This window comes from Raphanus sativus, unplaced genomic scaffold (genome assembly GCF_000801105.2).
Source record: "Raphanus sativus cultivar WK10039 unplaced genomic scaffold, ASM80110v3 Scaffold2994, whole genome shotgun sequence".
Classification (NCBI taxonomy): domain Eukaryota; kingdom Viridiplantae; phylum Streptophyta; class Magnoliopsida; order Brassicales; family Brassicaceae; genus Raphanus; species Raphanus sativus.
The window spans coordinates 1-12,823 of NW_026618301.1; the positions used below are offsets into that span (position 1 = coordinate 1).

At 33.4% G+C, this 12,823-nt stretch overlaps 3 protein-coding genes across 3 annotated transcripts; 2 read left to right on the plus strand and 1 right to left on the minus strand.

The window, feature by feature from the left end:
• Positions 1 to 6,875: 6,875 nt before the first annotated feature.
• LOC108857430 (uncharacterized) lies at positions 6,876 to 9,156 on the plus strand. The gene is given in 4 exon segments (XM_057000838.1): positions 6,876 to 6,929; positions 8,488 to 8,839; positions 8,842 to 8,932; positions 8,934 to 9,156. Coding segments are annotated over 3 exon segments (543 nt in total). The 5' UTR covers positions 6,876 to 6,929; positions 8,488 to 8,505; the 3' UTR covers positions 9,052 to 9,156.
• A 337-nt stretch (positions 9,157 to 9,493) lies between these two features.
• LOC130506205 (universal stress protein A-like protein) lies at positions 9,494 to 10,066 on the plus strand. Its single transcript, XM_057000839.1, has 2 exons — positions 9,494 to 9,850; positions 9,947 to 10,066. Exons 1-2 carry the CDS (start codon positions 9,551 to 9,553, stop codon positions 10,049 to 10,051), a joined length of 405 nt encoding a protein of 134 aa, XP_056856819.1. The 5' UTR covers positions 9,494 to 9,550; the 3' UTR covers positions 10,052 to 10,066.
• Positions 10,067 to 10,452: 386 nt separating this feature from the next.
• On the minus strand, positions 10,453 to 11,439 carry LOC130506206 (uncharacterized). The gene has a single exon (XM_057000840.1). It carries the CDS (start codon positions 11,437 to 11,439, stop codon positions 10,453 to 10,455), a length of 987 nt encoding a protein of 328 aa, XP_056856820.1.
• Positions 11,440 to 12,823: the final 1,384 nt, after the last annotated feature.

The following is a 12,823-nucleotide window of genomic DNA, read 5'->3' on the forward strand; positions in this document are numbered from 1 at the left end:
AATGCTAATTCCACTAATGTAGGCAGTATATGAAATTTTAGTAAAATAAATATTAAAAATTAGAATGATTCTATATACCATGAATATATATTTTAGAATACATTAATTCAAATGTAGAATGTGGTTTGAAATTTTAAACCAAAGTGAAGAATATAAATTTCAGTATATAGAGGATATACCGAAAACTCATTATTTTAAAAGGGGTTAACCCAAGGATTTTGAAAAAAAAATCAAAAATAGGAAAATCTGGTTTTAGTTTATAGTTTCATCAATCATAACATAAGATGATGGTTAAAGAGTTTAGAGTCTCTGTTGTCTCAGTTGCTCTAGATAATAAAGATTTTATAATGCCAATTCCACTAATCTAGACAGTATATGAAATTTTAGTAAAATAAATATTAAAAAATTAGAATGATCTTATATACCATGAAAGTTAGTTTAGAATAAATTAAATTCAAAATGTAGAATATGGTTTGAAATTTAAACCAAAGTGAAGAGTATAAACTTCAGTACATAGAGGATTTACCGAAAACTCATTATTTTAAAAATGTATAGTTTCATCGAGCACTAACCCACAGATTTGAAAAAAAATTCAAAAATATGAAAATCTAGTTTTAGTGTATAGTTTCATCGAGCACTAACATAAGATGATGGTTTTAGTGTATCGTTTCATCGAGCACTAATTCCACTAATGTAGGCAGTATATGAAATTTTAGTAAAATAATATTAAAAAATTAGATTGATTACTATATACCATGAAAGATAGTTTAGAATACATTAATTCAAATGTTGAATGTGGTTTGAAATTTGTAAACCCAAGTGAAGAGTATAAACTTCAGTATGTAGAGGATTTACCGAAAACTCATTATTTTAAAAGGGATTAACCCACGGATTTTGAAATGTTTTCAAAAATACAAAAATCTGGTTTTAGTGAATAGTTTCATCGATCACTAACATAAGATTATGGTCAAAGAGTTAAGAGCCCCTGTTGTCTGAGTTCTCTAGATAATGAAGATTTTATAATGCTCATTCCCCTCATCTAGGCAGTATATTGAATTTTAGTAAAATAAATATTAAAAAAATTAGAATGATTCCTATATACCATGAAAGATAGTTTAGAATACATTAATTAAAATGTAGAATGTGGTTTGAAAATTCAAATCAAAGTGAAGAGTTTAAACTTCAGTATATAGAGGATTTACCAAAAACTCATTATTTTAAAGGGGTAACCCACGGATTTTGAAATTTTTTCAAAAATACGAAAATTTGGTTTTAGTGTATAGTTCATCGATCACTAACATAAGATGATGGTCAAAGAGTTTAGAGCCTCTGTTGTCTCAGTTTCTCTAGATAATGAAGATTTTATAATGCTAATTCCACTAATCTAGGCAGTATATGAAATTTTAGTAAAATAAATATTAAGAAATTAGAAATGATTCCTATATACCATGAAAGATAGTTTAGAATACATTATTTCAAATGTCGAATGTTGTTTGAAATTTTAAACAAAAGTGAAGAGTATAAACTTCATTATATAGAGGATTTACCGAAAATTCATTATTTTAAAAGGGGTTAACCCACGGATTTTGGAAAATTTTCAAAAATATGAAAATCTGGTTTTAGTGTATAGTTTCATCGAGCACTAACATACGATGATGGTCAAAGAGTTTAGAGCTTTGTTGTCTCCTTTTCTCTAGATAATGAAGATTTTTATAATGCTAATTCCACTAATCTATGCAGTATATGAAATTTTAGTAAAATAAATATCAAAAAAATTAGAATGATTCCTATATACCATGAAAGCTAGTTTAGAATACAATAATTCAAATGTAAAATGTGGTTTGAAATTTTAAACCAAAGTGAAGACTATAACTTCAGTATATAGAGGATTACCGAAAACTCATTATTTTAAAAGGGGTTAACCCACGGATTTTGAAATTTTTTCAAAAATACAAAAATCTGGTTTAGTAGTTATAGTTTCATCGATCACTAACATAAGATGATGGTCAAAGAGTTTAGAGCCTCTGTTGTCTCAGTTTCTCTAGATAATGAAGATTTATAATGCTAATTCCACTAATCTAGGCAGTATAATGAAATTTAAGTAAAATAAATATTAAGAAATTAGAATGATTCATATACCATGAAAGATAGTTTATAATATATTAATTCAAATGTAGAATGCGGTTTGAAATTTTAAACCAAAGTGAAGAGTATAAACTTCAGTATATAGAGGATTTACCGAAAACTCATTATTTTAAAAGGGGTTAACCCACGGATTTTGAAATTTTTTTCAAAAATACGAAAAATCTGGTTTTAGTGTATAATTTCATCGATCACTAACATAATGATGGTCAAAGAGTTTAGAGCCTCTGTTGTCTCAATTTCTCTAGATAATGAAGATTTTATAATGCAAATTCCACTAATCTATGCAGTATATTAAATTTTAGTAAAATAAATATCAAAAATTTTGAAAGATTCATATATATCATGAAAGATAGTTTAGATACATTAATTCAAATGTAGAATGTGGTTTAAATTTTAAAAAGGTTTTAGAGTATTTGTTTGAAAAGGGGTTAACCCACGGATTTTGTTTGAAAATTTTCAAAAATATGAAAATATGGTTTTAGAGTAATAGATTCATCGAGCACTAACATAAGTTGATGGTCAAAAGAGTTTAGAGCATCTGTTGTCTGAGTTTCTCTAGATAATGAAGATTTTATAATGCTAATTCCACTAATCTAGGCAGTATATGAAATTTTTAGTAAAATAAATATTAAAAAAATTAGAATAATTCCTATATACCATGAAAGATAGTTTAGAATACATTAATTCAAATGTCGAATGTGGTTAAAATTTTAAACTAAAGTGAAGAGTATAAACTTCAGTATATAGAGGATTTACCGAAAATTCATTATTTTAAAAGGGGTTAACCCACGAATTTTGAAAAAAAAATTAAAAATACGAAAAATCTGGTTTTAGTGTATAGTTTCATCAATCACTAACAAAGAGTTTAGGGTCTCTATTGTCTCCGTTTCTCTAGATAATAAAGATTTTATAATGTTAATTCCACTAATCTAGACAGTATATGAAATTTTAGTAAAATTAGTATTAAAAAATTAGAATGATTCCTATATACCATGAAAGATAGTTTAGAATACATTAATTCAAATGTCGAATGTGGTTTGAAATTTTTAAAACAAAGTGAAGAGTAAAACTTCAGCTTTTACCGAAAACGTATTATTTTAAAAGGGATTAACCCACGGATTTTGAAAAAAAAAAATCAAAAATATGAAAATCTGTTTCTATTGTATAGTTTCATCGAGCACTGATATAAGATGATGGTCAAAGAGTTTTAGAACCTTTGTAATCTCCGTTCTCTAGATAATGAAGATTTTATAATGCTAATCCACTAATTTAGGCTGTATATAAAATTTTACTAAACTAAATATTAAAAAATTAGAATAATTCCTATATACCATCAAAGATAGTATAGAATACATTAATTCAAATGTAGAATACGGTTTGAAATTTTTCAAACTAAATTGAAGAGTATAAACTTCAGTATATATAGGATTTTACCAAAAACTCATTATTTTAAAAGGGTTTAACCCACGGATTTTGAAATAAATTCAAAAATATGAAAATCTGGTTTTAGTGTATAGTTCATCGAGCACTAACATAAGATGATGGTCAAAAGAGTTTAGAGCCTCTGTTGTCTCGTTTTCTCTAGATAAGGGGTACCCACGGATTTTGGAAAAATTTCAAAAATTCAAAAATCTGGTTTTAGTGTATAGTTTCATCGAGTACTAACATAATATGATGGTCAAATAGTTTAGAGCCTCTGTTGTCTTTGTTTCTCTAGATAATGAAGATTTTATGATGCTATTTCCCACAAATCTAGTTAGTAAATGAAATTTAGTAAACTAAATATTAAAAAATTAGAATGATTTCTATATATCATGAAATATTATTTTATAATATACTAATTCAAATGTAGAATGTGGTTTGAAATTTTTAAACAAAGTGAAGAGTATAAACTTCAGTATATAGAGGATTTACCGAAAACTCATTATTTTAAAAGGGGTACGGATTTTGAAAAAAAATTCAAAATATGAAAAATCTGGTTTTAGTATATAGTTTCATCGAGCACTAACATAAGATGATGGTTAAAGAGGTTTGGAACCTTTGTTGTCTCCGTTTCTCTAGATAATAAATATTTTATTATGGTAAATCCACTATTCTAGGTAATATATGAAATTTAAGTAAACTAAAATTAAAAAATTAGAATGATATCCTATATACCATGAAAGATAGTTTAGAATACATTAATTCAAATTAATATGAAAATCTAGTTTTAGTGTATAGTTTCATCGAGCACTGACATAAGATGATGGTCAAAGAGGTTTAGAACATTTGTTGTCTTCGTTCTCTAGATAATGGTAATTCCACTAATCTAAACAGTATATGAAATTTTAGTTAACAAAATATTAAAAAATTAGAATGATTCCTATATACCATGAAAGATACTTTAGAGTACATTAATTCAAATTTAGAATGTGGTTTGTAATTTTTTAAACAAATGTGAAGATTATAAACTTCAGTATATAGAAGATTTACCGAAAACTCATTATTTAAAAGGGGTAACCCACGGATTTTGAAAAAAAATCAAAAATATGAATATCTGGTTTTAGTGTATATTTTCTTAGAGCACTGACATAAGATTATGGTCAAAGAGGTTAGAACCTTTGTTGTCTCCGTTTCTCTAGATAATAAAAATTTATAAATGGTAATTTCACTATTCTAGACAGTAGATGAAATTTTACCAAACTAAATATTAAAAAATTAGAATGCTTCTTATATACCAAAAAAAAATATTTTAGAATACATTAATTCCAATGTCGAAATGTGGTTTGAAATTTTTAAACAAAAATGAAGAATATAAACTTTAGTATATAGAGCATTTATCGAAAATATAGTAAACGAATTAGTATTTACCTTAATATGTTTTGTTCTTTACTTTAACCCTAAACAGATATTTACTTCAATATTTTTTGCTTTATTTTTTAAAGTTAATTCATGTTTGTTCACAACAAATAGATCTCATGTCAACCACTCAATAACCTTAATTTCCTTATAGCGAGTTGATTTCATTAAAGTTGTGATATACTAGTATTCAACAGACGTTTGCTTTGATTATTTTTGAGTTTCCTGTACCTAACGTGTCGCAATAGCGTTGAGAGTAGAGGAAAATGAGACCGTTGGGTGTGTGAGTGTCACTGAAGACTGACAGTTGGCCGGTGAAAAATTATCTTACATAAAGAATTAAAAGAGCATCTCAGTTTCTGCCCTGACGGGTTTAGAACCCGACGCACGTGATTCTTCACAGCATAGCACGTGCATGGGTTAAGTATTGTGCTTATAGAGACAGCAAACAAAGAGAAAAAGGCGTCAACGACGCTGCTTATTATCTTGAAAACCAAGAACAAATATATAAAAAAGTTCAACTGTTAATTTAGTCAGCCTAAAGTTTTACGCAATTGAAAACAGTACTTAACCATATTAAATGTGTTTTCCGAGAGAAAAAGATAGTTTTCCGAAAGAAAAAAAGATAGTTTGTTGACAGTGAGATCATGTTAAATGTTAAGAAATAAAATATACTTCAGTTAATTTCGTTGACATATGGTACATGAAAATTAATACTATTATACTTGAAACATCGAAGTTCTCAGGGACTTCATTTTTTTTCCCCGAGATACTTATAATTAAAATAGGGATCGAAAACAATGCATCAGATTAAGGTATTTGACTAGAAGATTTTGTACCATGTTTTTAAGTGGGAGACCCAGATTCTATACGAAATTGTGATCTATCAATCCATCATGAATAGATCCTGTAAACTGTATTAGCTGTTCTCAATTTAGAATGTAGTTCGCTTTAATCAAGAAATATAAACAAATAAAAGACACGGGTTGCATAGGAATGCACGTGAGGGGCCGAGTTCCCATAATTTGATTCTTTCTGTCTTTGGGACAACACAAAGTTCCTCTAAATCCGTATCAACTAACCCACAACCTTTTTTTGTCAACTTGTGAACTAAACTCACAACCTAACCGGTTACATCACCAACTACACCCTAAATTCAGTCTCGCTCGTGATGTTATCTCTAGATTCTCGTCGCCTCAAAGCTAAAATAAAACAACACAAGCTTACTTTCTACAATGGACCTAACTCTTTGCTAAAACCCTTTGCTAGACTGAATATTATCGGGTTGCCCCTTTTCCATAAGCAAATTTGACTGAGACTAAAACCTTTTCCTAGAAAAATGTGACTGCTGAGACTTGAAACCAATTGAGTATTGCTGACACTAGTTCAAATATATATGTATAAATATAGCATCTTTGAATCTCTTATATTTAATACTCCTTCCGTTCTTTAATATAAATCGTTTCAGATAAATTTCTTTGTTTTAGACTATGACGTTTTCAATTTTCGATGTAAAATTCATTAATAATTAATTTTACTTTACCAATGATAATATACATTATATTTTATTATTTGTTGGATTATGATTATGTAAACATTTAATGATTTTAGAAAATATTATATATACATATATTATCGGCTAAATGAATTTAAATTATAATATCCAGATCCTTACACAGATGAATAAAACAAAAGAGATCAGGTGAGAGAGAGATTTTTTTAAGAAATAAACATAGAAAAAAGAGAAGTTCTAATCGAAGATATATGTGTATTTATAGATCAGATCACATCTTTCTTTTTCTTCTTCCCCTTCTTCTCTTTCTCTCCCAGACCATGAACAAAACAACAAAACTTAGTTTTTGTTATTATTGATGTCTTCATTCAGGGAAGGGTTTATTAAGGATCAGTGGCTCTTGAGTAGGCTAACTACTCGAAAAGAACCAAAGGTGTGTAATCATTTGATCACTCTCTATTCTTGTTCACACTACTGACCTTATTGCTTCTCCACTTTTAAAAAAAGATAGTGAATGTTGTTTCGTTAACTCCTTTTTTTTCTTAAACATATGCTATAATATTACACATTCTAGACTTTTCACATATTTTAATAAAATACATTAAGTTTGTATATTTTTTTGTGAATATTCTTCCATAATTTAAGCCAACGAAAATTCAATCAGTGCAATTAGTTTTGTTGAAGTTTGCAATTAGTTAATAAAATATGCATTGAAAATGTAAAAAATAATTCTTTTTGAAACAATTTTTTTTTATAATATACAATTTTGTGAAATGGAAGGAGTATTGTTATTTGGTTGAAGTCGTTTATCAAGATATTTTAAAATGGAAAAGTTGCTATAAATGTTGTCACAAGACGAACAAGGAAGTAGTTTCTTTTCTTTTAGTCAGAACTTGGATATAGTTAGCAGTTTATAAAAGTACATTTGAAATTTTCCTTTTTATATGAATTTTCATTTATAAATATACAATTAAAATAATTTTACACCTAATAATAGTAAGAAGGAATATATATTTTTAAACGCTAATCGCGATAACTAGCTAAAACAAACAAATATAATACAATTCTATTAAAAACAACAATTGCATGTCAAGTAATAATATTATACTGTGTTATATTTGTAGTTTTGTAACGGACCGCATAACTGGACCTGCATAGACCCGGCAATCCATGTGAGATTGGATCTCCACTATATCAATTCAATTTTCTTTAACGTAAAAAAACTTTTTTTTTTTTTAAGCCACGTAAAAAACTACTTTATTAGTAAAACTTGAGATGGTTTAAATAACCAAACCAAAATTGAATAACCAGTAAAAATAAATCTATATTCGAAAACTGACTAACAAAATACAAATATATATGTATATACAAATAAATTAAATGGCCATTTTTTTGGTCAAACTGTTTAGACCATCTTTTTAAATTATTTATTTCAAGCGAATGGACTTTTTAAGGACTCAATACTTGCTTCATTAAGATTGGTTTGGTGTAATATATAATGCATATGTGATATGTAGATGTATCACGTCTGTGACAAAAAAAAAAGTAGATGTATCACGTATCTAGTATCTGAACACTCTGACACTCACGATTACTCTTCTTTTTCTTTTTTTCTGTCAACACTCTTCTTTTCGAAAAAAAAGGAAAAAAACACTCATGATTACTCGTAAGATAGAAATGTTACCGACCAATAAATTTTATTAGCCAAAACAAATATTATATTTTGGGAATCGCAAAGTAAAGGCAATAGTTAACAATCCACCTGAAACAGTCTAGTCAATAATAAGGTAAAGTGCAGGGGAGTATCTTTGACTACAAGTTTTTTTTTTACTACAACTTTTTTACTATTTTCTCTTTTAAGTATCAACCTATTTACATCTGCACACTCATATATGGAACAAAATCCGTATATGTGTATCAACGTATGTAACGTTTGGTAATATATAGTTTATACCAGCTAGCTATTTTAAGCGTTTTTGTTTTGCTTGCAGGAATATAACATTTAATCAATGGAAGAGGAAAACCAAAAACCACATCGATCGGTTTCACGTAAAGGCCGGAGTCATGGAGCGGATGAAGAAGCAGCGCCAGGAAACAAATGCTCCGGGGAAAGGCGCCCGTCGTCGTGGGCTGCGGCGGTGATAGCAGACTGTGTGGCGCTTTGCTGTTGTCCCTGCGCCGTCGTGAACCTCCTCACACTTGCTTTCGTCAAGGTTCCGTGGATGATTGGCCGGAAATGTATAGGCAGGAGAAAGAAAAGGAAGAAAAAGATGGAGCGTGAGGATCGTTTTCATCACAACCAGAGGTCGGAACCGGTGAAAGGCGTGAGTAGTGGATGTTGCGGGGAGGATATGGAGAGTTGGATGACCACCGGTTTGTGGTGGAGAGAGATGGAAGTCTAACGAAGGAGGAGGAGGAGGAGAAAACAGCGTCGTTGGGGAGAGGATGAGGCGAGGATCAGTGCTAGAGCTGAAGCTGAGAGAGTTTGGTTGGAATTGTATCAGATTGGACATCTTGGTTTCGGTAGAGTCTCTTTCACTGGTATTCATCAGTAATTTTTTTTTAGAAAAAAAAATCTTTATTAACTTCCAAAAGAGTAGTGAGTACTTATGTCTTGTGAAATTCTTTAGTGTAGCAAATAAATAAATAAAACTCCAAGATCACACTGATAGTAAATAATATATACAATCACTATGTTACTTGAAACACTTGAGTTTTTATTTTTATTTTTAAAAAGTTGATAGTAATAATATTATTAGAGATCTAAACATGGGCCATTCGTTTGGGTCATAATTGTTGGGCTTGTTGTGAATGAAAAGGGTAGCTTGAAAAGATAAATACACAAAAGTTGTAGTCGGTCTCCCACGTAACAGAAAAAGCAGCGCACTATAGCAAGTGTATAAGATTATTGGGCAAAATACGCTTCTATACACACGGCGCACGACGCAAGCCTAGTTGTCCATCTTCTGACCAGATCATTGTCTTAAAACAGGACTTGTTCAAGTATATCAGAGAATTCGAGAAAGAAGAAGAAGAAGAAGAAAGTGGTGAAAGATGGAGAGGGAGCCGACACGAGTGATGGTGGCTGTGAACGAATCGACGATCAAAGGGAAGCCTCACCCTTCGATAAGCAGCAAAAGAGCTTTCGAATGGACTCTGGAGAAAATGGTCCGATCCAACACTAGCGATTTCAAGATTCTCTTGCTACATGTACATGTTGTGGACGAAGACGGTTTTGATGAGGTAGACAGCATATATGCGTCTCCTGATGATTTCAGAGACATGAGAGAGTCTAACAAGTCTAAAGGTCTTCACCTTCTCGAGTTTTTCGTTACAAAATGTCATGAGATTGGGGTAAATAACTCTCTCTCTTACATAATCCTCAATTTCATAATAACTTGTGCACTTCTGTGATGCTTTAATAAACTAAATGCTTCTTCTTGTGTGTAGGTTAGTTGCGAGCATGGATCAAGAAAGGTGATCCAAAGGACGTTATATGCCAAGAAGTTAGCCGGGTCCGACCAGATCTTCTTGTTTTGGGAAGCCGTGGTCTAGGCCGCTTCCAAAAGTATGTTCAACTCTCACTATTATATGCCATGCTCTCTAGTTATCTGACGCGGAGTGATCAGATCGAAATGCCAATCAGATCATATACTTTTAAGTTTTAACTGTGATGTGTTGGATAGGATTTTCGCTTTGACACAAGTTTTTGACAGATAATCTGATTATTGGACATGAGCGGAACCCAACAAGAGAATAAATGTTGGACTACGCATTGAGCGCTTGAATATCATAGACTCAATTAGTTAACTAGCTACTGTTGTTGTTTGAAACATTGGTCTGTTCTGTTTTTTTTATTATTATCATTTTTTTTTTTGAGCAACATTAATCATAACCATTAAAGAATCGGTCCTAATGGGCTGATGTAGAGTTTACAGAAGCAAGATGGGCTTTGGCTATTGAGTCCGCAAGCCATTAGATGATCTAGGACAAAAAGAAAAAACGCAAAGAGAGAAAGAGGAGGAGAGCGAAGCGATGTCCGACAAGACGCCGTAGAGTTCTGTCGGTCTCCGGTTCGCCCGAATCGCCGTGATGAGCGCTTGAGCATCTGATCGAAGCCAGATAGAGGTGTAGCCTAGCGTAGAAGCGTGTATCAGAGCATCTCTGATCGCTAGTGCCTCCGCCATTTGTGCTGAAGAAACGAAAAGAAAGCTCCTCCCTCCTCGATCGATCTCGCCTGTAGCGTCTTTGAGGATCCAGCCTATCCCCGCCGCTAGAGAGTCCGAACGCCAGGCTCCATCTGTGTTGCAGATGATCGTGTGTTCCGGAAGGTCCTGGAGTGAAGGGGTAGGTGGGAGATGAATCGGCCTAGGAGTGACAATAGGTTGTGCCTTCTCCCATTCCTGCGCCGCTTGGATGGCCTTGCATGTCGTGTCGGCGGCCGAAGACTTCCTGTTCTCAAAGGTAAGTTGATTTCTAGATAACCAAATAAACCATAGGATCCACGGAAAGATGTTGATTGTAACTCCTGTAGGGGGGAGGAGTCTGCGCTTCATGGATATCGCATGTTCATCTACCACTGAAGATACTTGGGAAGAGTCAAAAGTCGATTCCCATGGTGTTTGGAGCCACACCTCCTGCGCAAAAGCACACTGGAAGAACAGGTGTAGTGTGGTTTCTCTTTGTCCACATTGGGGGCAGACTGTATTACTTAACATCTCCCGCTTTTGTAGGTTTTCTCCGGTTGGTAACGCTCCATGAAGAATCTTCCAAAGAAAAAGCTTCAACTTGGAGATAGAGGGGGTGACCAAACCAACTTGTTCCACTCTATAGGAGGAGCGACGGAGAGGTCTCGTGGTGGTTCTCAGGTTGTAGCAGCATAGAGTAGTAGCCTGACTTTGTCGAATACTCTCCCGATTCTTGGAGTGGCCAAACGTATGCATCCTCAGCGCCCACCGAACTTGGCCTGATTTGGAGGATGAGATGCGACAACTCAGGAAGTAAGCTATTAACTCTTGCTATATTCCATTCCTTAGTTTCGCGAGATAGTAGGTCAGCCACTAGGAGATCTTGCTCTAGTAGTGTTGTGGGGCAAAGGGTCGCAAGTTCACTTTAGGATTGATCCACGAGTCCTTGAACACCCTAGTAGAATCGCCATTCCCAATAGCTCGTCCCAGATGCTTAATCAACAGATCTCTGCCCATAAGATTCCTTTCCACCCATGAGAGGAAGTAGAGCTAGGTGTGACCGTAAGGAACGACTTGCTAGAGCAATATTTTCCATGAAGTATACGGGCCAGTAGACAATTAGGCTTGGTTAGGAGTCGCCAAGCAATTTTCCCCAGAAGTGCTTGATTGAATAACTGAACATCCCTAAGTCCTAGGCCCCCTTGACTCTTGGGCTTAATGATTTCCCACACAACCCAGCAGATCTTGCGATCTCCCTTGTTGTTGTCCCACATGAACCTAACAAGAACTGATTGTATTTGGTTACAGAGACCTACTGGGAGCATAAAGCAGGACATCGCAAAGGAGGGAATTGCCGACAACACCGATTGCAACATTGTCAGCTTCCCAGCGGTAGTGAGAAACCTTGAGGACCAGCCTTGCGCCGTTTGCTTCATGCGATCTACTATGGAGGCGAACAGATCTCTCTTCTTTTTGCCAAACAACTCAGGTAAGCCCAAATATTTTCCTACACCTCCCTCCCTATTGATACCTAGATGTGCTTTTACTCGGTCTCTGTCTGCTTGGGGAGTCTTAGAAGAGAATGAGATAGAGGATTTATCGGCATTTATTTTCTGTCCAGAAGCCATCATACTCATGTAGAATTTTTAGGAGTGTCGTGCAGCATTGTTGATCAGTTCCAGTAAAGAACATAGTATATCTGCAAAAAGCAGATGATTATCCTTGGACTGTTGTTTGATACTCTGACTCCCGTAAATGTAATCCATCTGCTTGTGCTTTTGTGCAGAGGCCCGACAGCACCTCCGCACACAAGATGAAGATATAGGGTGACAGAGGATCTCCTTGACGGACTCCGCGTTGTGGTGTGACCTCTCCAACGACCTCATTTTCAAGCAGGAATGAGTACGATACTGTGGAGACACATTGAAGGATCCAGTCGACGAACTTTTCATCAAAAGCCGAAGGATGAAGTACTTGACTGATGAAAGGCCACTCTAAGCGATCGTACGCTTTGGAGATGTCCGTTTTTACAGCCATCGAGCAGTGAACCTCCGCCTCCGACGTTTCAGGTAATGTAGAACTTCGTGGGTAATAAGAACGTTGTCAGAGATAGCTCTTTCCGGTACAAAGGCAGATTGGA